This window comes from Misgurnus anguillicaudatus, chromosome 12, assembly GCF_027580225.2.
Source record: "Misgurnus anguillicaudatus chromosome 12, ASM2758022v2, whole genome shotgun sequence".
Classification (NCBI taxonomy): Eukaryota; Metazoa; Chordata; class Actinopteri; order Cypriniformes; family Cobitidae; genus Misgurnus; species Misgurnus anguillicaudatus.
Window position 1 is genome coordinate 9,802,651 of NC_073348.2, and position 26,655 is coordinate 9,829,305.

Genomic DNA, 26,655 nt, shown 5'->3' on the forward strand with positions numbered 1-26,655 from the left:
AATGTAATGTATTTTCAAGCCACCTTATTGGAAATTTAATATGAGGTATTTTAATATTACAAGATCACACGTCAGACATTTTCAACCTGGAGAAGAGGATTGTAGAAATGAAAAGATTTGTTTGTTTTAAATTTGTTTTAAAATTTTCTGCTAAATATAAAAACTCCGGTGACCGGTTTAACCTCTACACTCCTCGAGTCTGTTTTCTGTCTGCACGTCTCTCTCTCTCTCTCTCTCTCTCTTTCTCTCTCTCTCCCTCTCCCCCCGCCTCCTCTGTTAAACCCATCAGATTTACTTCTCACCTTTGAAGGTCTCTCGCAGCTCCAGTTAGTTCGGTTCAGGTTCAATATGCGGGTCATTCCGGCATCCGTCGGTTCTTCAGTCTGTGCCGTTATTCTGTGTTTCTGTCTCGTGTGTTTCTCCCGGTGCAGGAGCTTCACGTGCACGCCGCCCGCGGGCTCAGTTCGGGATCACGCGCTTCGCTCCCGGGTCGTGTTTGAGGGGGAGTTCGAGGAGGAACTCAACCGGACCGAACCGCAGGTGGACGGGTCCAGGTCCAGTCAGGTACGCGTCCGAGTTCGTCAGGTGTGGATGCTGAAGGCTGGTGGGCTGCTCAAAGACTCGGTGGTCTCTCTTATCTGGGTTGATGGTGTCAGTTGTTCACAGTTTAGAACCGGAACTCGTTACGTGTTCTTCATGGATCCCACAAATGACACATCGGTGTTTACGGCGGTTTTCCCGCCGGTGGTAACGAAGCGCGCCGTGAGGAAGCTCGTGAGTGAAGTTCTGTGTCAGGAGTGCGGTAAGACTCTTCACATATCTACTCAACACCTTCACTCAGGTTAACACGATACATAAAAACACATAGTTCTGCTTAAACTACAGTACAATGATGACATTAATACTTAACTCTTTTTGTTTATTTTGTTGTTGACACGCGTGCGTTTAAAGGAACTCTCTGTGGTGCTGAATCTGACAGAGAGTACACAGATGCATATTATCATTGTACTAAAGGGTCTAATACATGCAACATGGTATTTACACAGTATTTATGTTCTTCAAAGAATACCATGGTACATATCAAATATGACAATTGTTTATACACATTATCACGTGTGTTGTTGGTGGTTTTTGCATGTTTTATTTCACAGTCTTTGCAGTCATTCTGCCACACATGTGGATTTAAAGTCATCTATAAGAAAGATTCAGAAGCTTTGACTGTCATGTCTTAAATCTGTGTTTCTGGCAGGATTTTTGCTGAGATTACAAACATTAAAGTCATCAGATTGTCACGGATTACACAAATTCTTCCTAAGTCATAATGATTTCAGATGGGACATATCCCATAATGCCTTTGATCTGATGGACAGTTATCAGTCTGTGTCATGGTCTGTTCTTAGTCTTTATTATTGACTTTAGACTTTATAAAAGCAAATCATAAAATAATGCTTTATTTGAATGTACACTTCCTATAACATCTGTCATTAGTTATTTATAAACATTAACCTATCCTAGTATATAGTTTGCTTAACATTTATGGTTAGTGTTTCACTTGTGTTTTATGAGGCTTCAGTATGAAAGTTATTATGCCTCCATACTTTTGGCTTTGTTTACACATTTAAATCATAATTTTTTCACCAGCATCATATAGCAGAATGTTTGTAAAAGCCAAGTTTTACTCCTCAGATAGGTGAATGTATATTTTGGCTTTGTGACTGAGTTTGTCTTTGTTTGATTTTGGCATCGGTCGCTGCCCCAAAATCAAATCCTGCAATTCCAAATATTTCATCATGGACTTTGTGTGCTTTGTGTAAGGAGCTTTCAGATGTTCATGAGCTCAATGTTGCTTTGTGTTTCTTTCGCCTATAACTATTACAATAGATTCAATAACTAGTTGTGTGTCACTGTTTTAGCTGTGACATTCCTGCATTTGAGAGGCGACTGATGTTATAGCATTAAGAGTTTTGCACTCAAACAGATGTAAGCAGTAAAGCATGCTTGTTGATTTAACATTAAGATGAAGACATGCATACAGTGGTATCTGACCTATTTACATTTTTGTATTTTTACATCCTTGAACTATAGAGATCAGTGAATATGCGTCTATTTTCAGTACCAGGTTGTTGTTATCTAACTCTTTGTGGGACTTGAAGTAAAGGATGATGTTTCCTCCCAACATGCTTGCATTCAGGGCTTGACATTCACTTTTTTCCTCACCAGCCAAAGTGGCTAGTTGTTGTCCCAAGTTACATGCCACTCAGCATTTTCACTGGCCACAATTTTGTTGTAAGTAAAATACATTTTATATGATTAATCTTGACTTTGGCATCCTAAAATGACTTTAATTCGAGCAAATTTACTTGGTTTATCTAAATTAAATGCAGATTGAATTTCAAATGCAGTCTGGCCATCCAAATTAAGACAACATTTATTAGCTGGTATATACCAGGTATATCAGTATAGATCATATCATATATTTAGGTGCATGAAAAACATGCTAGTAAGGCATAATTAACTTTGAATGAATATATTAAAGCAACACCAAAGAGTTTTTTTACCTTAAAATAACGTTTCCAAAAAGTTTTAGTGGTTCAACCACTCAAAACAGGGTGAATGGCACTTTCACATTCGCTTTGCACCCCTTTATCGGCCAAAACCGCACTAAAGAAGTTTCCAACCGTCGGGTAGCGGCCCTGTAGTTCGAGTGAAAACTACAAAAACTTGCTTTACGGCAGACCTACAATATTTACGACAGTGGTAATGAACAATTAGGCTTCTAACCTGTAGGGGGAGCAAAGAGCAATAAGTCTTTAGTGTTGCTTTAAAAGTGGAGCAGGGGTGTAGAAGATTAACTGAAAAGATAAACACAAAACCCCTCGACAACCACTTTATTAACATTGATTTATTTAGCGTTTATTACCAACAGCAGTAAATACTGTCAAGAATTGAACATGAATTTTACTGTCAACTTGTTTATGCAGATTGTATTTAATAAGCTTGATCATTTCAGTTAAAAGTGATGTAAGACTTTTAATGACAAATGTCGAGAGGGAATTATTGTTGCCCAAAGTAGCCTACACTAAAGAGATGCGCGAACCTCTCAGCTGGCGGGTTTTCTTTGATTTCGTGTGCAGTCAGAAGTCGCTTTTAATACCACTTTATCATGTAGAGATGTCTGGTGCTGCTGCGGTGAGCTGTAGTGTGTAATACAGTAAAAGATGCCACAGGTGTCATTTCATCTTAACAGAGCATATGATAGAACAGATGACAATCGCTTGGTTTCTATTGAAACAGAATGTGAATCTTATCGAAATTTGCAATAAAAGAAAAACAAACAAATATGCGTTTTCATCAAGTTGTGAATGACAGTGGTATAAGCAATGGCCTCGCGTAGCCAGACCTTCAATACTGAAGGTCTGGTGTTTTTCGCTGCTTTTTCTGGACAAAGCCCGCCCACAAGCTGTTTGACCGACATGTCAAACAACCAATCACAGTTTGTTTCGTCTTGCGTCACGTTTCGGACTCCTCACAATAACGAGCCGCCTGGCAACAAGTCAGTTATTGAAATAACCAGCCGCAACCGAATAACATTTAAATAAACAACATTACTCACTATAGAACAACGTTGTGCACTTCATCAACAGCCACACCAATGAGACGCTCCCATTAAACATCTGTTTGAAGCATATCTCTCCACTTTTAAACACATACAAGCAATTCAGGAGAATCAAACTTTTTGACTCCACTAACTGCCTCAAGCTAAACTCTTGGACGTCTTTTAGAGAGTCTATGCTGCGAACTTTGCATATTTTTGAGAATTCAATGTTTAGCTGATCATGATAACTGCTCATTATTATCCACGCGAACACGACCCTTCCTCAATGGAACGTCACAGCTTTGTTTTCCAGGGACCGAAACTAATCGCGACACTCGTGTCTCCTGGAAATCCGGTTAATTTCAACCAATCAAAGACGACTTTGACATTCTCACAGGGTTTCCAGAAAAGTGTACGAAAAACATCAGACGTTCAGCCAACAGTCTGTGGGCGTGACATCTGAGGCTGAGACTAGTAAGCAAGTCTCTAGGGATGGGACAATTACGGGTTTCACGATTAACCATGATAAAATGTCGTGACGGTTAGTATTATCATTTAAAATGTAATAATCATTACAACTGTGTTTGATTACCGTGATTTTGAAAACTTGCGGTAAATCCTTTCCAGACAGAATCAGTTTGACGCAGACGAGCACTGCAACATAGTTCTTTTGCACAAGAAGGCATTTAAGGGATAATGTTTTTTACCACAGAAATAATTTCAGGGACATGAAATATTCAATTGTGATTTTCAAAAATATAGTTTTCAGTTTGAGTATCAGTTCTTTTTGAACATTTCCATTTCATTTTAACAAAACCATGATAATATTGATAATATTGATAACCTTGATAACTTTGGTCACTATAATCATGATATGAAATTTTCATACCGTCCCATCCCTACAAGTAACCAACAGTAAATAAAATAAAGCACGCTTAGAAAATGGAGACAGGACTGCATTTAGTTGCAGCGTGTAGTTGCCAAACTGAATGTTGTGCAGAGAAGAAGAAATGCAGACTTTTTGATGCAAGCACTAGCAGCAAGGGCATTGTGATGTCGAGCCCCATATATGGTAAAGACAATGACAGCTGATACAGCAGACGATCAGTCACGTGGGTTTAATGTTCTCTACGTCAGAATTTATTCGGCAAATGCATTTCCATCTCCCATTATTTACATTTTCTTTTTTTCGCATAAGTCAAAAACCACCTCAAGTGAGTTTAAAAACTTTTTTGTGAATTATGGGATTTTTATTTACCATACTTTCCGGACTATAAGCCGCACCGGAGTATAAGCCCCATCATTTAAAAATGCGTCATTAAGACGAAATAAGTCACAGTGGACTATACGTTGCGTGTATTTAGAAAATTATTTCACAAAATCCAAGCCGAAGAACAGACATTTAATCTGGAAAGGCAAGTTATTCAACTAAACAATAGCAGACAGAACAGCAGGCTGAATAGATGTCTGTACGTTAAAGTAATATTATCAGTTATTTAAACCAGTGTTTCCCAACCCTGGTCCTCGGGCACTCCCTCCCAGAAAGTTTTAGATGTCTCCTTATTTAACACACCTGATTTAACTCATCAGCTTGTTAGGGAGAGATGTTTACCATTTTGGAAGGAGGCTGATGAGTTGAATCAGGTGTTTTAAATAAGGAGACATCTAAAACTTTCTGGGAGGGGGTGCCCGAGGACCAGGATTGGGAAACACTGATTTAAACGATAAACCATAGCATACAGAACAGGCTTGTGCACAATTCAGAATTGAATTGAGATAACTCCTGAATTCCAATTCAATTCTTGAATTTGAATTGATGTCAAAAACAGGATCTAGAATTACAATTTGAATTTGAATTAAAGGAAGCAGAATTGCAATTAAATAGAAATTCAAATAAATTCATATACGTATTATACAGTAAGTGAAGTGTTAAAAATGAAGCTTTCAGTATATGTCAGATATGATTGCATTACATATTCTATAAATTATATTCGTTTGAACTATTTGTACAGATTACATTAACAGGAAATGTTTTCCCCCAGCAATTCATGTTAAAAACTCTAGTTACATAACAAATAATTAAGTTAGATTTTTTGTAATTGTAATTTTGTGGAACATGACTTCACTTCCCAGAATGCTTTACTTTAACCAAGTATTTCAAATGATTGCCAAACAATTTTCCAAAGTAACTTTCCTAACACTGAATGTATGTGAGATTCTTTCTGTTGTGTGACTGTGGAATTTATTTGAATTGCCATGAATTTAATTCCACTTCCTGTCATTCCAATTCAAATTCCAATTCATGAATTGAATGAAGGGCAATTCTGAAATTTTGAATTGTGCACAAGCCTCATACAGAACTTACCTGGAAGGTTGGATAGGCTAAATTAACTGAACAAGCCAACTAGCGTGAAGTTCGCATACTCGTCATTCCACATTACTGAACCCATTGAATTACATAAATACAGAAGAAGCATATGGTGGACTCTCGCAGCTGTAGACGGTAATGTTGTCTCTTGCCTCATAAATGTTAAAATTAATTCATACTGACTTACAAGGCACACCTGACTATAAGATGCAGCACCAGCCAAGTTATGAAAAAAGACCAAAAAATACGGTTCCATTTAATGAATTATCTCAGAGGAGTCAAACAACAAGATCCATTCCTCTTTGACTTTTTAGTTACTTATCAAAAACTTTTTATCAAAAGAGAACTTTATTTCCAATAAATCCCTTTCCCAGAGTGTCTTGAAATTTGCCATAAATTTGCCAGAGTGTCTTTTGTGTGAATGCAAACCTATCCCAGAAATCCTGGGATTTCCCTGGGATCGCTTCCTTTGTAGTAACATTGCCATAACATTTCCAGAATGTATCCTTTCTGTGTGAACAAAATGCAGAAACAATGCCGTAAGAGGCGAGTCATAATGATGATGTCTATGTCGTCACAACAGAACAGTTGTGGTTTAGCTCTTTGTCACAGGAGATCAATATTCACTAAATATGTCTGCAAACTGAAATGAAGCAGAGATCAGGGAACTCCTTACTGAAATTGAGATCATCAGAATAGTATAACAGTACATCATGCCCTAGTTTATGATCAAAATTTCACAATTACATTACACATCACAGGTCTTTATATTTATGGGATGTGTTTATGAACCAAAATCAAATGATCCCGAACAAATTATCCTGGAAAAAAAATAACTTCTATTTTCTGTAATCTCTGTGTGAAAAAGGCTTTAGTTTCAAGCCCTGATGTGAGTTTCAGTTCAGATGACCCACAGTGTAAAATGTACATCTGAAAAAAAGTTTAAAAGATTTGAAGTGTTTCCATCTAAAAATACATGATGCAAGACATTATTCAAAGAAGAAAATCTAAAGTGCTTTTTGTTAAATGGCTATTTAATGTATTTAACTTCATATGAAGCACTGAAACTCCAAAGCTCATTTTTCAATTTAAACAACAGGAAACTGATTGATTTTTAAAGGCTTTGATCCCTGTGGGAACTTCACATTTTGCTCCGCCGACAACATTATTCATTTTATTCATTGAAGGGTATTGATTAACAATTACTTAAGGAAGCATATATTATTGAATGGACCAATGCATTGTGTAAATGTATCATAAAACAAGACTAAACAGTCTAGAAGCCTAGAATCTTCTAATGACATCTTTCATATTACAACAGTAGTTAGTTGATTTTAATATATCTTTCACTTTTATTGTGGAGCCAATGTGAACCCAAAGTGTTTTAATGTTACTTTGATCAGCTGTTTTGACTAAAACCAACTTTAGTTGCACATTGACCTTGGTTTGCCTGTATTGTTTGTTCAATAATGTTTTCATTGTTTTACAACAGTTCATAATATCACTCATGCAAAATCCAAAGTTAATACTTCAAAGACATGGCACTATGTAATAAGCCATTAAGCACAAATGACATTATGTGTATGTGTAAAAGCTTCTTTTGTGGAATTCAAAATCTTACTGCATACATTTGAGAGGTTATAAATTACTACAGATGTATATTGAGTGTATACTAATGATAATGTATGTAAATATAACTAATATATAGTAATTATAATGTCATAGGAGAACTGATCCTCCCGGTTGAGTTTGTTTTTTTCTCCACTGGAGTTTCTTGCCGCTGTCACCTTTGGCTTGATCACTGGGAGTCTTCTGATATTGGGTTAAGGGTTATGCCCTGCTCACACTAGACTTTCAACATGCACAATTTTATGCAGACCCTTGCATATGTGGGCAGTAACCAGATATGATAGGACACGCCATGCAAAGTGTTCTTTTATCATTGCATATGATTAATATGATACCAGTCTTAGGCTAAATTAGTTAAATGTCTTAGTCTTTAATAAGCTATCAATTTTGTCATTTTATATGCATTTAATGTGTATATTTTCTTAATAGCCCTACTAGTATAAAAATCCTTTACAGATTACAGTCCTACAGAGATACTTTTTACTGTTAATATCCCTATTTACTGTTAATAAATATGGAAATCTGAGATGCATATTTGCTTAATAGCACAATATTATAACTGATTACATTTTTCCGCCAGCGTTTTTTTTTTTTTTGCCTGCCAGCACCAAATTTTTTTATGATTTTCACAAAAGTTGAATGCCTTCAGAAAATTTTATTTTTTGAATATGTAAACATAAAATATATCAAATAAAAGAACAGACCCTCTGCTTTCAGACAAAAAGTTTTATCCTACCTTCATTTGTTCTCTTTTTCATTTGTTCTCTTTCTTCAAAAATACCAAATTTTGAGCAAAAAGCTAAAATAATTGCGTAAAAACTTCTGATAGCGATTTGATTCAGAGCCATGATCAAAACATACACTGAGTTTAAACTGTTTGACCTAAGGTTATGCTTCCTGGTTGTATAAGTTGGGTAACCGTGGTTTACACCAGCCACGTTTGAGGCGTCAAATTTGTATCTACCGCGTCTAGTTTACCGCTTGAACATTTTGAGTTTACTCGCTTTATTCACACGTGAAATTCTAGTTATCGAGACATTCCCGTGGAAATTAGCGTCATGGGAGGGGCTTCTGCAACTTTGCTCACTTTCTGTAATCACATCACTACTAGAGCAAGGTCCTGATTGGTTAACGCGGGGCGTTTTTCCACCAAAGTTCAAATTCTTTAACTTGCGCATTTCCCGCGGCAACGCTTAATTTGCACCATTCGTGCCACGCTAAACGCCTCATTTGTGCCCAGAGACGTCAAGACGTGTGTCAACGCGTCTTTACATTGACTTAACATTGAAATCACTCGCGCTTGACGCCTCTACCTCGGCTGGTCTGAACGCAGCATAAGTGAATAATAGCGAAAATACGGATTGCTGTGAAAACTCGTCATTGGTAGGGAAGCGTTTTCTTTTAATTGACGAGTTATCTCGTTAACGGGGGAAAGAGTTAAACCTATTGTTGGTATTGCCATCTTACACCTTATAAGTAATCTAATGTGCAAATTTGCATAGTAGCGCTATGACTTTTACATTCAGATTCAATCATAAGAAAATGTGTTACACATGCTTGATTAATACAACTATGAATATAACACTTAAGACTTTTTAAATGCAGGTTATGCTAATGTATTTGGTAAATTCATTTTATGTATTTAATTTGATTGTACATTTTCCTGTATTTCCCTGTATTTACTGTAAAACTGCATTTACTACATTGCAAAATTGTGAAAATGCTATAGAAATAAATTTAAATCATATTTAACTGAATAAAGAGTAACAAAAGGGTGAATATGAGAACTGAAGTTATGTTAGGGCTCATGTCTATCATATAGGGTTACAAAAATAGCCCAGTTTTAATCCCCTGTCCTGTCACAGATTATCCCATAATCCTATCTTTATTCTAAATTCAAATGGCCCACATTCAATATGAGCTCGTACAAAATTGCAATTTTAATTGCTGCTGGAATCAGAATAGAAAAGAAACTAGTAATTGATAAACCTACATGGCCGTATTTGCTTTGACTTCTGCAAATTCAATTGCTATGTAGATTTTTTGCCTTCCAGTTTAGTTACAACAATACAAACGATTAATATGATTATTTTCAAAATACAGTACACTGTATTACACACTATTAAATTCATCAAGGCTTATCAGTTCATTTTATAAGGCACTTTACCCAATGCACATTAATTCAAAGCACCTTTACGGAAAGAAATCATATTCATATAGCGCATATATTTCTCTATGTCCTCTCCACTAATAAGCTTGTGTGTGGTGGGCGTTCTGGTGCAGTAGGTTGCCGTCGCATCATCCAGGTGGATGCTGCACATTGGTGGTGGTTGAGAAGATTCCCCCTTTCATATGTAAATTGTTGCAGAAAAGTGCTATATAAAAAAATGTAACAAGATATGCTTGAATTGACCTGCATGAGTTAAAATTTTAGGTGATGGAGAGAATACACCAAGTAAATGAAGATCTGTAACTTTCTTGACTAGTGAGGAGTTGCTATAAATTCTAAAAATAAAGTTGAAACAATGTAAACTTATTCAACTTTTTTTATATATAATTTAACTCCTTTAAGTTAAAAACACCTTAAAAATGTAAGTGCAACAAAGATTTTTTACACAATGTAAAAAAATTCAGCATTTTTGTCAAATCAACATTGTTCTACTTTAACTTAGAAAAATAAAGTTAAATAATTTCAACTTGTTTTTATAAGTTTTGTCAATTTATCAGAGGTCAAAACTTAAAATAGTAGGTTATGTCAACTTATCAGAGGTCAAAACTTAAAATAGTAGGTTGAATTGACAAACCAATTTTTTTTACTTTATGCTTCATTTTTTTTACAGTGCAGCACATACAGTTATCTGTGTTTTACAAATCATATGTTCATTGAATAAATGACATGATGCAGATTTGCAGTGTCTTAGTAAAGAAGTGCTTAAATTGTAATTATAACAAAGCATGTTATACATATGTTGTTATTGTAGAACTGAAGCAAAGGCGTAGTTTAATTTTATTAATATGAACAAAATATTTCTTAGCAGTAAGGTTGCGCTCTGCAGTATAAATAGAATTTTTGCAGAATTGGGCATGCCTGAATTTAAAATAGTCATCTACCCACATAATTTGATAAAAGAGTAAATTGATAAAAATTGTCTTAGTTTACAGAAAACTTTGTGCTCCACAACTTATATATTAAAAAAAAAATTATGATGCAGTTTTTGACGCGCTGTTGGGTCTGCAGAGTTTAAGTGGTATAATGCAGTGCTTTAAGTGGGCCGGAACGCGCCGGTACTCAGTACCGCCACTTCCAAATATAGCTCTTCAGCGTACCACCACCTCTCCGTGCGCCCAGAATGTGCTTTTGGCGTACCGGAACGCTCATTTGCACATCTGTTTAATTTAATCCTTTGGCTGCGCTGCCGCTTTTCAGAGCACCCTTCACAATGTACGCTTCCTAATTCGTCCCACTGAGAGCAAAGACTACATTACCCATACACCCTTAAGTTTACAAGTTAAAAGCAAATGCTTCGCTTTTGCTGCTGTCAGTCAGGTCTGGAGAGGTGTGTGTTTGTGTGTGAAACGCGCAACCATAGCTGCTCGGTTAAAATGAAAATACAATGATCACTTAATATACCCTCCTTGTTTTAGACTCTGAGTAGTAAAAGAACAAGGTCAGAATCAGAGGACTCGCTGGCTGACATCCCATCAAGCCAGAATGATATCACAGCAGGTCAGACGCAAGCCTTATTCAATACCCTTTTGTAGGTACGTGATAATCTAATAAAAGTCAGTTTGGTTCCCCTCGACGCACCTTCGGATTTCCTCAGGCGATGTGCAGTGTAAAAACATTCTTGAAATTGTAATAGACATTTAGTTTAATTGCTAAACTACTAGTGAACGAAAATTCAATGAATTTGAACGACGCGCACAGTAGTTTTACCACCTTCAAAATGGAAAACAATGGGACAAAATAAAGTGATAACTTTCTAGTTTCAAATGGCCAGTATTTTGAACCCATAGAAGCTAGTTTTAGCATTTAACCATGCTGAAAATTTAACTCACATATCTACCTTTTGCACATTTTATTTATGTTCAATAATAGCTCTTTCTACAGTAGCTCTTTCTAAGGGTATTTTTATTTTTTAATCCTTTTGCACATTTTATTTATGTTCAGTAGCTCTTTCTAGCTCAAGCAAATCCACAAACTTATAAAAGGATTTATTATTTTTTACAATGTTGTCTGTTGACTGCTGAATATAAAACCCCTTCAATATAGGAGTTGAGTCAGCAAAAAAAAAAAAATAGAGTACCGGCACCTCTTTTGGGCCACTTAAAGCACTGGTAGAATGGCCTCATTAAATTAAAAGAATGACCAAGTTCAGACATGACAATCTAGAGGTGCATGCTAATAGTTCCTAGTCTTGCTATCCACCAAATAGGTCCACTTTAGCAAAATCAAACTGATTGGCTTCAGTTAGTTCATAGCAATGACAATGTATTTAAATAGTAGTTTTTGCATCCTGTAAGCCAGTGGTTCTCAAACTGGGGATGAGATGGTGCCGGGGCCCCAGTTTTATGACATTTTATAGAAGAATACATTAATTTATCATAGATTCTGTGTAATTAAACCTCAGAAAACAAACAACCAATATCACTACAATGTATCATTTAATATGATTTGTTTAATTCAAATTCTAAGTTTGAGATTGTTTTATGTCATGAATTTTCTTTGGAGGGATGTGAATATTGGGGCAGCAACATCATTTGCATGCTCACAGCAGCATGTGCATTAGCAGTTGCAGGGTTTTAAACCTGCTTCCATAGGTGTCATTTTACGCTGGGGACATGTCCCCATCCCTTTTTGAAATGACTGATTTAGTCCCCACCACTTTTTGAAAGCATTTGGTAAAAATGTTCTGAAAAATCATTGAAATCATTGACTTGACGTGCTGCTGTTTTTTTATAGTATGTTGCTTTGGCACTGTTCGGTTGAGCTGGTGTTGGGGGGACTGTTACATGTGCAGTTGACATTGTTGAGGGTTTTTTGCTGAGTATTTTCATGTTGTTGACTGGCCTACACTATGCCCATCCTGCTGTAATGTCTTTTTATCTGATCTTTTGTCCCCACCACTTTTCAACACAAACTGACGCCCCTGCCTGCTTTGCAACATCAGCAGCAGCAGCCTAAGCAGATCTAGTTGCGAATAACAAGCTTTCATTGCCTTGCTATCCAGAAGCAGGTTCATACACCACTCAGTACTTATACATTACACATGTTTTTGGCAGCAGTTTACTACCTGATTTATCTGTTGTCAGCATTATTGATGATAAAATGATGGCTGCGTACGAAAACTTAGGCAGCTGACTTGTTGCCTCACTTTCTTATGAGGCAATGACTTCGGAGGCATGAAGGCAGCTCAGAGAAGCACTTTCGGACACACTTCATAGGCAGCGTGTTTGAAATATCAACAGAGAGCGTCTTTGTGATAGCTAATCACATATTTCAAAACTACAATACTTTTCTCTCGCTAGAAATGCAATTAAAAGGTGTAAAAAGTGAAAATATACATTTATTTATACTAAATGTGTGTTCCAGCTGCTTTCCTGGCCGCCATTTTATTTTTTCGAACTCGACCAGGCTCGACCAATCACATTCCCCATGCGCACACAGGCATAGAATTGTGGGACAGGACGATGGAGGTATCTTAAGAGTCAGAAAGTAAACCTAACATTGAATTCGGACATGCCTTGATGCCTTTCTGTCTTGGAATGCTGCCTCAGAAGGCAGCAATTTAGAGTTTCCGGATGCAGCCAATGATTGTGTAGATTGGAAAAAAGGGAAATTTTGGTTAACTCTGAAGGTTGTTGTTACTTTTAAAAACTACCTTTACCAGTAGATGTGTTTTGTATCAGTTCCAAGATATGCTGGAACTTATGGGACTGACAAATGCTTCATCCGCATTTGTGGAGCTGGTGTTTGGCCTGCATTGGAAAATATGTGTCATCTGTCTTAATTATGTGCTAGTGTTTAGCTGGAACTTAACAGAATGCATACTAAGTGAATTGCTTCTGCTCTTTTGGTTTTTAGCTGAGTGAGAGTAAATGTCACACCAACAAATGTCTTTCATAACACTAAAGCTATGGCAGTTGTACTTAAACAAACCCAGGTCCAAAATAAGCACCGCATACAGTGTTGATTTTGTCAACAAAATTACAGACCGATTTTTTGTTCACTAAGGAGTTTTGAAAAAAAAACATGGCAATGATTATTAATCCTGCACTCATATCCACTGCTCTGTATCACTCTTGGACTCATAACCGCTGCTCTGTATTACTCATATTTACTAGGGGTGTAACGGATAACAAAACTTATAGTTCAGATCACATTACTGTTTTTGATGTATGGATCAGATCATTTTTCGAATCGGAAAAATGGGGTGGGAAAAATGTAATAAGAACAAAAAAAGATGTGCATATTAAAAGTCTAAAATTAGCATTGGGTACAGAAATCGAATCAAATGAATAATAACAATGTCTTTATTGTATAAATTATATATATTTTCTTCTTTAAAGACCTTCTCTACTCTTTTCTGTCCGCCTGCCCCAACCTTCATATGACTTAACTGCTGACAAATGTGCTTTTTTCTTTGTGAAATAAACTGACACTATCAACAGTCAGTTTTCTAGGCTGCCGTCTTTTGCACATGCTCAAACTCCTGATGCATGCTTGCTCCCCTCTTTCTCTCTCTGATCTAAAGCAGATGTTTTCAAGGTCTTCTTCTTGGGTCTAACCACCCGACTACCTGCCGGTTAGGTCCCATACCCACCCATCTCCATTTCTCCATCGGTTGTCCCTGCTCTCACCCACATCATCAACTCATCTCTTTCATTTGCACAACGCTTCTATTCTTTGTCACAATGCGCTCAGTAATCTACCGATGGTCTGCGCAGCTCCGCGTGAACTTGAAATCAAACACAGGTTCAGCCATGAGAAGAGGCGGGGTCATTAAACATGGTATAAATGAGAGATAGACAGAGAGAGCGGGACAACTTATAAATAAACACCTACATTACAGATAGAAAGGTATGCTGCTTCCTATTAAAGTTTGATCAATTGTGCATAATGACATGTGCAACAAATGCATATAGAGATAAGTCTATTTATTATCAAAGTATTTGTCAGTAATGCAGATATTATGGGGGAAAGAAAATAATTGCATTAAATGATATAAGGTGTGCACCTAACTTTTCTATTTGCACTCTTAAAATGTTCATGCAGGGCCACAGTATTCCTAGTAAAAAAGCTAGTCTGGAGCCCTCTACCTAAACACTTTTTGTGAACTTGCATAAATAGACAAAAGTTGCACTTAATCTTTTTCTAGACATTTTGTTTTTATAGTTTGTCAGATATCGTTATGTGTCGGCATAGAATATGCGAGCAATGCGTAGATTATCGGAGAACCGTGATACTATCGTTACCGGGAGTCTTGTATCGAATAGTATCGTGAGGTACCCTGCATTTCCCACCCCAATTCCTTACTGCATAGAACAAGAGCAGAATCCTGTGCAGTACACCAAACAGCCTTTTTTGCGAGATAGGTATGACAAGAAACCGGGTCAATAACAGCGCAACAATACTGCAGTTACTGCAACATCTCTGTGTCTGACCTACCCTCATGCAGATTTTTAAACGCCTTGGTCTAGTGCAGGATGAAAATGGCGTGCAGGGCAGAGGCAGCTTAACCTGGGCCATACAAGCACTCGACATGGGTAACAAAAAACAGGCTTTGGAAGGCAGACTTGGTCGGTCCCGCCAAATGGCAACCATGCGCAGGCATGTATGCACTGCAACAGCATGCTCACTTGCGGTACTCCTACATATCCCTTAGCTGCTATGCCATTGAGGGAGGTGAAGGCAACTAAACCCACAACCCCGAATGGCAAAGAACGGTACCTTTTGAGATTAGTAAGTTCCCCGTGCAGTTCAGAAAAGAACAATAGTGGGACGGGGCATGGGTTAATGGCACGGCCGGCACCCAAAACCACTCATTAAGCTGAAAACGTTTAAGCAAAAGCAGTGCAAGATTGTGCCTGTCAGCGAGGGAGATAAGTCTACCACTCCAAGAGTCACAGAACGAAAAAGCCTTCCTGTAAAGGACGTTCATTCTGTGTGGAAATTGCTCTTTTAGACAATGCTCTGACAATTTGCTGAAGGGCGCAGGGGATGTTTGCAAGACGAATCCGCTGCCGCGCCATCACGCCAACAGTAAACTTCTTCATATTTACTGGAAGAGAAACCAAACCAGTGAGCTCCGAATAACCAGAGCGTATGACTGGGCTTTGCTGTCTCCTTTTATGCATGCAAGCGTGGGCGGAGACTGGTATGCAAATACCATTTGTGCAATTTTATTGAAATTTCATTTGCGTTTTACACACTTAACACACTTACACACTGTTGTCATCGATACAATGTCGAGTGGATGACAGAAAGGGAACCCACACTTAACCCTGCAACGTTAGAAAACTACAGGCCCATATCTCTCCTTCCCTTCATTTCAAAGATTGTGGAGCGTGCGTTTTCAAGAGCGGTCACTCCACCGAGACTGCACTGCTTTCAGTCATTGAAGCCCTAAGGCAGGCAACCTCCAAATCATCTGTGCTGATCCTACTGGATCTGTCTGCCGCTTTTGACACTATCAATCATCACATCCTCCTGTCGATCCTCAAGGCTATGGGTGTCTCTGGAATGGTGCTACTATGGTTTAAGTCTTAACTCTCAGGTAGGTCATTTAGAGTATCCTAGATCGGTGACGTCAGGTACCTCTAGGTTCAGTGCTTAGACCACTGCTCTTTACAATATACATGATACCTCTGGGTTCTGTCATTCGGAAACATGGCTTTTTCTACCACTGCTATGCGGATGACACATAACTCCATTTGCAATTCCAGCCTGACAATCCCATGGTTTCTGCCCACATCTCAGCATGACATCTCGCTCTAAATGAGGGATCACCATCTCCAGCTCCAGCAAAGACGGAATTGCTTAATTTAAAAACAATTTTTAAGATTAAGATTTAAAACAACTTTTCCATTCAACTAGGTTCTTTGACCAGAAACCGGGGAGTGGTCATTGATGATCAGCTTAGCTTCATGGAGCATGTTGCCAGCACCACCTGCTGATGTAAATTGATCCTCTACAACAGGGTTCCCCAAATCTTACCCTGGAGGGCCGGAGCACTGCAGAGTTTAGGTCCAACCCTAATCAAACTCACCCACCTGTGATTTACTAGTGCTCATGAAGACCTTGATTAGCTTGCTCAGGTGTGTTTGATCAGGGTTGGAGCTAAACTCTGCAGAGCTCCGGCCCTCCAGGGTAAGATTTGGGGAACCCTGCTCTACAACATTAGGAAAATTAGACCTTTCCTATTTGAGCATGCTACACAAGTCCTAGTACAGGCTCTTGTCCTGTCCAGACTGGACTATTGTAATGCGTTACTGGCCGGACTCCCAACCTGCACAACCAAACCCCTACAGATGATCCAGAGTGCAGCGGCAAGAGTGGACTTCAATGAGCCAAAGAGGGCACACGTAACTCCTCTCTTTGTCAGGTTACACTGGCTTCCTATAGCAGCTCGCATCAAAATCAAAGCTCTGCTCCTGTTCTTTAAAACCACTACTGGGCCAACCCCCATCTTACCTTCACTCGCTTTTGCAGACTTATGTATGCTCTTGATCACTGCACTCTGCCATAGACCGATGGCTTGCAGTGCCATCCTAAACAGGGAAAAAAATCACTATCGCGTACCTTCTCTGGATCCGTTCCACATATGTGGAATGATTTGCGGGTTGCAACAAGATCAGCTGATTCTGTAGCCGTCTTTAAGAATCGACTAAAAACCCATCTCTTCTGGCAACACCTCACTTACTAATACAGAGTTTAATACGTTTTTCTATTTTCTATCTTTATCTTTTCTGTCAAAAAAACCCTTGGTTATGTATACTGTGTTAGACTTGATGAGATTAGTTCTAGTGCACTTATGTATTGATATTCTTGTGTTGCTCGAATTGCTTCTATTGTTTACCTCATTTGTAAGTTGCGTTGGACAAAAGCGTCTGCTAAATGACTAAATGTAAATGCTGTATATCACTGTAACACATGTAACCGCTGCTCTGTATCACTTTGACACTTGTAATTGTTGCTCTGTATCACTCTTAAGGGGGTCGCACACCAGACGCGCAGCTCAGTGCCTTGACGAGTCACGTCAAGGACAACCTGGAGGTATCGTAAACCGGAAGTGCACATTAAATAGCGCGAGTTTAATCAGATAGCGTCTACTTCAAATGCAAAATATACATTAGCAGCCAATGTTAATCATTAATGATTTAGGACAAATATGATGTTTTTTAATGTTAAACTATGTGAGTGGCGCTCTGTGGCGTGACAGGGATTTGAGCAACTTCCAGGGTCAAAGCTGGTCTCTGCAGACAGGCGCCACCTGTCGGCGCCGGTGTGCGTATACTCATAGAAAATTTTGTGTTCGATGTTTTTGAACAGCGTGGCGCTGAGCTGTGCGTCCGGTGTGTGACCCCCTTAACTCTCTTAACCATTGCTCTGTATCACTCTGACACTTGTAACTGTTGCTCTGTATCACTCTTACTCTCTTGTCCAGTGCTCTGTATCATTCTGACACTTGTTACAGCGGCTCTATATTACTTTGACACTCGTAACTGCTACTCTGTATCACTTTTACACTTAATCGCTGCTCTGTATCTCTCTGACATTTGTAACTACTGCTCTGTATCACTCTTGCACTATTAACCGCTGCCCTGTTTCACTCTGACACTTGTAATTGTTGCTTTGTATCACTCTTACTCTCTTAACCACTGCTCTGTATTAGGGATGTGTATCTCTTGACGTGTGATGTTTAAATATGAGATGATCTGAGAGATCTTTTGATGGCGCTGTACATTTTGCATCTGACTGACTGTATTTTCGTCCTGCCGAAGTAAATCCCCAAATCACGGCATCCTTTTAATCCATAATGCCTCAGTGATGTGAGGTGTGTTCGGCTTCACAGAATTGCACGGATCGGCGGTTGCCGCAGATTGTGGACTTTATCTGTTTGTTTTTGAATCATGCATGTTAATGTTACTGATGTCATACGTTGGTATGCGTAGCTCAACACAACGTCAAACATGTGACCCAGTCTTTACTACCACAGGCGCTTGTAATGCTAACCAGACCTCCAAATGCCGCCATAACGACAAAAAAATAACCCCACATGATCATCGTTCTCGTGATCGATGATCGATGCAACGTTCGAGTACTCGAGCAATCAAGTACTTGTGCCCATCCCTACTTTGTATCACTCTGACACTCTTAACCATTGCTCTGTATCACTCTGACATACAACCCCAAAACAGAAAAAGTTGGGACACTGTAGAAATTGTGAGTAAAAAAGGAATGGAATAAATTACAAATCTCATAAACTTATATTTTATTCACAGTAGAATCTAGATAACATATCAAATGTTGAAAGTAAGATATTTTGAAATGTCATGCCAAATATTGGCTCATTTTGGATTTCATGAGAGCTACACATTCCAAAAAAAGTTGGGTCAGGTAGCAATAAGAGGCCAGAACATTTAAATGTACATATAAGGAACAGTTGAAATACCAATTCGCAACTTATTAGGTCAATTGGCAACATGATTGGGTATAAAAAGAGCCTCTCAGAGTGGCAGTGCCTCTCAGAAGTCAAGATGGGCAGAGAATCACCAATTCCCCCAATGCTGCGGCAAAAAATAGTTTTCTGAGTTTCTCAGAGAAAAATTGCAATGAGATTGAAGTTATCATCATCTACAGTGCAAAATACCATTCAAAGATTCAGAGAATCTGGAACAATCTCTGTGCGTAAGGGTCAAGACCAGAAAACCATACCGGATGACTGTGATCTTCGGGCCCTAAGACAGCACTGCATCACATACAGGAATGCTACTGTAATGGAAATCACAACATGGGCTCAGGAATACTTCCCGAAAACATTGTCAGTGAACACAATCCGCCGTGTCATTCGCTGTTGCCAGCTAAAACTCTATAGGTCAAACAAGAAGCCATATCTAAACATGATCCAGAAGCACAGGCGTTTTCCCTGGGCAAGGCTCATTTAAAATGGACTGTGGCAAGACGAATCAAAATTTGAAGTTCTTTTTGAAAAACTAGGACACCATTTCATCCGGACTAAAGAGGACAATGACAACCCAAGTTGTTATTAGCGCTCTTTTCAGAAGCCTGCATCTCTGATGGTTTGGGGTTGTATGAATGCGTGTGTCATGGGCAGCTTACACATCTGGAAAGGCACCATCAATGCTGAAAGGTTTATCCAAGTTCTAGATACATATGATCCCATTCAGACGTCGTCTCTTTCAGGGAAGACCTTGCTTTTTCCAACATAACAATGCCAGACCACATACTGCATCAATTACAACACCAAGACTGCGTAGAAGAAGGATCTGAGTACTGAAATGGCCAGCCTGCAGTCCAGATCTTTCACCCACAGAAAACATTTGGTGCATCATAAAGAGGAAGATGCGACAAAGAAGACCTAAGACAGTTGAGCAACTAGAAGTCTGTATTAGACAAGAATAGGACAACATTCCTATTCCTAAACATTGGTCCTCCTCCAGCTGTTCCTTGTATGTACATTTGAATTTTCTGGTCTCTTGTTGCTGCCTGTCCCAGCTTTTTTTGGGGTGTGTAGCTCTCATGAAATCCAAAATGAGCCAATATTTGGCATGGCATTTCAAAGTGTATCACTTTCAACATTTGATTTGTTGTCTATATTCTACTGTGAATAAAATATAATTTTATGAGATTTGTAAATTATTCCATTCCTTTTTTACTCACAATTTCTACTGTGTCCAAACTTTTTCTGTTTTGGGGTTGTATGTAACTGTTACTCCGTATCACTCTTACTCTCTTGTCCACTGCTCTGTATCATTCTGACACTCATTACAGCAGCTCTATATTACTTTGATACTCGTAACTGCTGCTCTGTATCGCCCTGACACTTGTAACCGCTGCTCTGTATCACTGCACATCCAGATTCTTACACATTCTCACACTAATCATTCCAAATTGAAAATTCATTCTCTGTAGGAGGATGGTGATAAAATTAATACCCAGTAGAAAATACAATGGTGTAGTATGTGATAATAGATCAATTGATCACATTCACACAGACTTTTTTATATCTCAGTGTTTTGTTGAAATCCTCACATAGAGCACGGTTAAAGTGTTGAGTAATGTTTCATTTTAGCACAGCCATAAAAGCTTATTCTACTTTATTGCCTTTATTGTGCTTTTAGATTATATTTCTAATGAAAAGTTATTTGGATTCAGAATATTGGAGTAACTGTTAAATGTAAGAATTTGTTACATATTGACATTTTTATGGTCCAAGATCTGAGTGTGTAGAACATTGTTTACATTTCGAAGTTACTACATATGTTCACTTTATTTATAGAATGGGCCCTTTCTGCACATACTTGTATTGGTGAATCCACAAGTTATGGCTTTGAATAGAGACACACTTCACACACACATACTCACACACACACCTGTCTTGCTCTGGCGTGTGCCCACTAAATGTCTTCTAAACACATTTCCTCAGCTGCTGAGGACAACTGCAGGAACTGCGGATCAGGCTTCCCCCTCAGCTCCCACTCCACAGGATCATAAGAAGTCCATTGTTGCAACTGTGTTCAAATTTCAGGGGTTTATACTCTGAAATTCCTGTTGTTAAATGCCAAGAGATTCAGCAGTCGATTTAGCCCAGAGTCATTCCCTGTGTGCTCTCTTCTATCTGTTCTGATAAAGCGTTTCTGAGAAAAACACAAATAAGTGGAGAGAGATTTGTGGCTTGTATGTTTGTGTCTCTCAAGCTTCTAAGACTTTAAATAGAATTTGGGATCATTTGGAAGTTTTAAGCCACAAAGTTTTAGAAGGAAGGAATTTAATCTGTCTGGCATTTCTTAAAACATAGCAGAGTTTATCCAATATTGGCTGCTGGCCTCACTAGGTCTTCCAATTAATGCCAGGCTGACGTGGGTAAAGCATTCACTCCAGTCTAAAAACATTACTTGTATAAATGTAAAAGAACTAATACTAAACAACCTCAACCAGGCACTTCCTGTAGCTGTGGATCAGACCTGCACATTGTTGAGGAGGAATTTTTGCCCATTCTTCCTCGCAGAACTGCTTTAACTCTGTCATATTCTTTGGACGTCTCATGTGTATGGCCCTCCTTAAGTCAATCCACAGCATCTCTATTGGGTTGTGGTCTGGGCTCGGACTTGGCCACTGCAAAAGGCAGATTTTGTTTTTCTGAAGCCATTCTGTTGTGGACTTGCTCCAGTGTTTTGGGTCGTGCTGTTGCATCACCCACCTTTTACACAGTTTCAGCTGATGAAGACATTCTCACATTATCCTAAAGAATTGTCTGATATACTTGAGAATTTATCTTTCCCTCAATGATTGCAAGCTGGCCAGGCCTTGATGCAGCAAAGCAGGTACAAATCATGATGTTTCCTCCACGATACTTTTACAGTTGGGATGATGTTTTCATGATGATATGCCGTGCCCTTTCTCTATCAGATGTACTATAGTACTGTGTTTTTTTTTCTCAAATAGTTCAGTCCACAAACATTTTGCCAATACCGGTGTGGAGTGTCAATGTTCTCTTTTGCAAACTTCAGGCATGCAGCAATGTTCTTTTTAGTAAGCAGTGGTGTCCTGCCATGGATACCCTGCTTGTTCAGTATTTTATGTATTGTAGACTCATGAACATAGATGTTAGCAAGTTCCAATGATGCCTTCAAATCTTTGGCTGTTTCGAGGTTGTTTCTTTACCTCATTGATGAGTTTTCGTTGTGCTCTTGGTGTCATTTTGACTGGGCGGCAACTTCTTTGTAGAGTAGCAACAGTCCCTGTTAGCTAACTGTGTAGACTGGTGAATTTCTAGTCTTTGAAATAACTTTGTAACTCAACAATTCTTGATGGTAGCTCACATAAGTGTGTTCTTCTTGTGCAGAGCAAACTCCAAAAGTTTGAGGGGTTTTTATCAGTCAAAGTAGCTGTAGTCCACACCTCCAAACAAATTATATTAATGAGACTTCAGGTGTACTAGAATTAGTTTTTTTGAGGTCATTAACTCAAGGGTTCACATACTTTTCCACAAGCACTATAAGGCCACATTTACACATAGCTGGGTATTTAGAGAAACAAATGAAGAGTTTGGTTCCAAAACGCAATAAATCCATTTTGACAAATTTCGGTAAAAAAACCGTGTTTTCTATACCAAGAAAGTGACAAGATGAACATCACTATTTTCTGTTACAATCTTTCCCATAGCATCTTTAGGTTATAAAAACATAAAAAATTCAAATCCATAACTTGATTTTCAAAGATTTATTATAAAAACGAATTATTTTTTCCACAAAATGCAATAAATCCATGACAGTTTTTGTTTCAAAATGCTATAAATCTATTAATTCAATGTACAATGTGCATTCATCTTTGCCATTTTATATTCATTTAGTTGAATAGTTGTACACACTGACTAAAAAAATAAACATTAATGTCATTAATCAAAACACTTACTTTGTTATATTAAGAACACATTGCTGCGGTTATACTTGACGTCGTTGCTTAGCATTTTTCACAGCGATCAGTTGTAAAATGTTTTGGTCCTGCTCGATTTTCGTTGACTTTGAGTAAAATAATGTAAAGTTATTCATAAGATCCTCTGGGGTCAATGTGTTAGCATGAGAAACTTGATGCTGTCGGGAGATAATCAACAGTCTCCTGAGTGCTTCACGTAAATTATTAGTTGTTGATGGCTTACGTTTCTTTCCCGTCACAGAAAACAATCACAGGTTTATCAATGCCATTAAAGTATTATTTTGTTTTGTTTGTTGATCACGAAGTACAAAGTAGATGAGGAAAACTAGGATTCTGTGTACTCAACGCACCGCGCCATTGTTTGTTTACATTGCGTGAACGGTGGGCTGTAATTTCTGGAATGGATTTATTGCGTTCTGTAAAAAAGGAGGACTGACGTTTATCGCATTTTGGGAAAAAAGGGAGAAAAGATGACAGAATAACACGGCGGATATTGGATTTTGCGTAAAATTAAGATTTTACTTTTAACTATTGACCTGATATAATACTGATTTTGGCAGTAACTCATTTTTTTTTCAAAAATGGCGTTTATCGCGTTTTGGAACCAAACTCTTCAAATATTTCCCCGCCTCCGTTTTCCCACATAAATACGCCTTCGAGGGCCATAATAACTATGCCAAAGTTTTTTTGGTTATTCTCAATAAAAACATGAAAGCCCAAAATTGTGTTTTTTAAATTATTTTTAGATTATGTTTGTCAATACCCTTGACTTAGATGAAGATCAGACCACATTTTATGACAAATTTATTCAGAAAACAATTAAATTCCAAAAGGTTCACATACTTTTTCTTGCCACTGTAGATGACGGTGATGTATAAAGGAATTATTTCTTATACGTTGAAATGATAACAAAAGAGTTTTTGGTATGCATGGTATGTGTATACATTACAATTACATATTAGTCATGTAGTCGATTCTTAAAGCTGGCAAGATTTAAATGTAGCACTTTATAAATGAAAACCAGTGGTAAGTAGTAAAAGGAACATCATACAAAATAAATAAAAGCGTTTTTTATAAGATGATCATTTATCAGATTGTTTTCATGAGTTGAGCTGGTTATTACAGTACCTAATACTAAATCAAATCGGATATGGAAATTTTGTTCATGACAATATCATTGTGGATTTTTAAATAAATGCAAGTTTTAAATTGGTAGGGCACATTTATATGATATTATCTAGAGCGCCTTAAGTCCATAGGTCGGGCCTGTGCTTAATTTGATCATATTGGGTGCATGTAAACAGACGGATGTAAGAGAACTCAGTGCTGTTCAGTATGTACTGTATGCAGTTGTGTATCATTCAGTCTTGTGTTCCTGATCTGTCACTGAGCTCTAATGGATTATAACAGCTGCCTCTTCATCTCTTCTGGACACAAACTACCATTGTATGAGTTTGCTTTTCCCTTCCAGTGCAGCCTTGACTGAGCTCTGATAAACTCAACTCATCCCGAACACATCCTGTAAAAATCCCTCTCACATAATTCAGTCTTCTTGTTTTAAAAGTACATTTAACACAACGTGATTCCTCAAGGATCTTAATGTGTACAAAATTCACGCAAGCTCAACATCATTACACTTAAAGTCTTTTAATAGAGAACGAGTCAGTCGAGAACAGTGCTACTCGCCTGAAACATTTCAACAAGGTAATTCGATGGTCTGGTTTTTCATGTTTCATAGTTTGTGTGTTTTGTCTCTAGGTGGCAGTGTTGCACATTTATAAACTCAAGGATTGTGTTAAATGTAAAACAACTGCAGTACTGCTTTCAGATTGTGTAGCCTTCTACTCCCCAATGACCCACATAACTCAGAAACAGCAAAGACAGAAACCAACAACACTTTGTACACTATTACACAACACACACACCACCACCAAATTGTACACAATCACACACATCCTTACAGGTGTCCACAACACCACACGATCTTTGACTGAAACATAAAGTATACAAAATTAATAAATATCTTTAGTTATTACAATAATGACAAACAATGACCCTTGAGCCTTGACCCACACAATAAGGAATCACAACATAACATTTGACAGATTGTGATGTGCCTTTCAGTGAGAGATTATTAGACACTAGTTGCAGATCTGACAGTTGTATAGTGTTTTTGTAACTGCTTATGAAGTTTATGTGTATTTTGAATTGTATGTGATCAGTTTAAGTCTTTCCCTGCCAGCTTTTTTTTTTTAATTGCCATTCAGTGCCAGCACTTTTTATGAAAATTTAATGCCTTCCAGAAAAAAAATTCTATAAATATATAAACACCCTATAAATCCTCTGCTTTTAAATAAACAAACAGACATAATACGTTTCATTTGTTCTCCTTTTATCACATCTCAAATATTGGTAGATTTTTTCAAAAATACCAAATTGTTAGCAATAACCTGGGATAATTGTATTTTTGTAAAGGACTTTTGTTAGTGATCAGATTCAGAACGATGATCAAAACATACACAGTTTTTACTGTTTTTGAATTAGTGGATGCTTAAATGTTTTATAAGTTGGGTAAGTGTATGTTGAGAAAGGAAGGGGGTCAAGCACTTAACCCTGAGGTACCTCATTAGTTAGCTGATGTAATATAGACACTTCTCCACTGCAAGATCTATCTGTAATTATTTAGTAGAGGCTATTTTCACAACAATCACAGCACATACACAAGCAAAGACATTTCTGTATGGCTGATCAGAATTTCACTGGCTACCCCTGATTATAAACTGTGATTGGCACAAAAGTGTAACTTGAAATTGCATGCAGCCATGCATACTTACACACTTACACAAAACCAGTCATAGGGGCCAGTCACACCAAAAGCTCTTTAAACGCTTGCAAGCGCAAGGCGCGACGCACTGCCTTTTTTAAAAAGAGCAGTGCGATGCGGCTTTTCATATTGCTAAGCAACCACCGAGTCAGCTGTCTTGTCAATCAAATATTGAAGCGTAAGCGGTCTTTTGCTGTTAACTGTCATATTAGCAGAACCTTTAAAAAGAGGGCGCTTGCTCTGACCTTGTTTGAGAGTGAGAGGTGCACAAACACGCAGGAGAGAGTGAGCGAGTGGTGTCCGGTTCTTCAAAGCAACTGTAAACTTCCCTCACCACAACGTAAGGCCCGCATCTCCCCTTATTCGATTGGACAATGGAAAGACGCGAATGACGTCCACTCTCAGCGCTCCTTCAAAAACGCGTGCATTGCAGGCGGCAAAAAAACGCAAGCCGCTCGGCGCGCATAAACAGCGCGCAAACGTGCCCTGCCCATAGAATATCATTCAAAAAAGGCGCTTGCAACTGCCATAAACGCTTTTGGTGTGACTGGCCCCTTAAC

At 38.1% G+C, this 26,655-nt stretch overlaps 1 protein-coding gene across 4 annotated transcripts in view; it reads left to right on the forward strand.

Annotated features, from left to right (window-relative positions):
* The first annotated feature begins 298 nt into the window (after positions 1 to 298).
* Positions 299 to 26,655, forward strand: part of nrg1 (neuregulin 1) — a 90,703-nt gene continuing 64,346 nt past the window's right edge. For 2 of the 4 annotated variants that reach the window (XM_055206814.2, XM_055206816.2), the window contains exon 1: positions 300 to 802. In XM_055206814.2, coding sequence (XP_055062789.2) covers positions 349 to 802 — 454 coding nt within the window. In that variant the 5' untranslated portion in view covers positions 300 to 348. Of the gene's footprint in view, positions 803 to 26,655 lie in introns of all 4 variants that reach the window. The other 2 variants (XM_055206812.2, XM_073873899.1) reach the window with 2 other exon arrangements.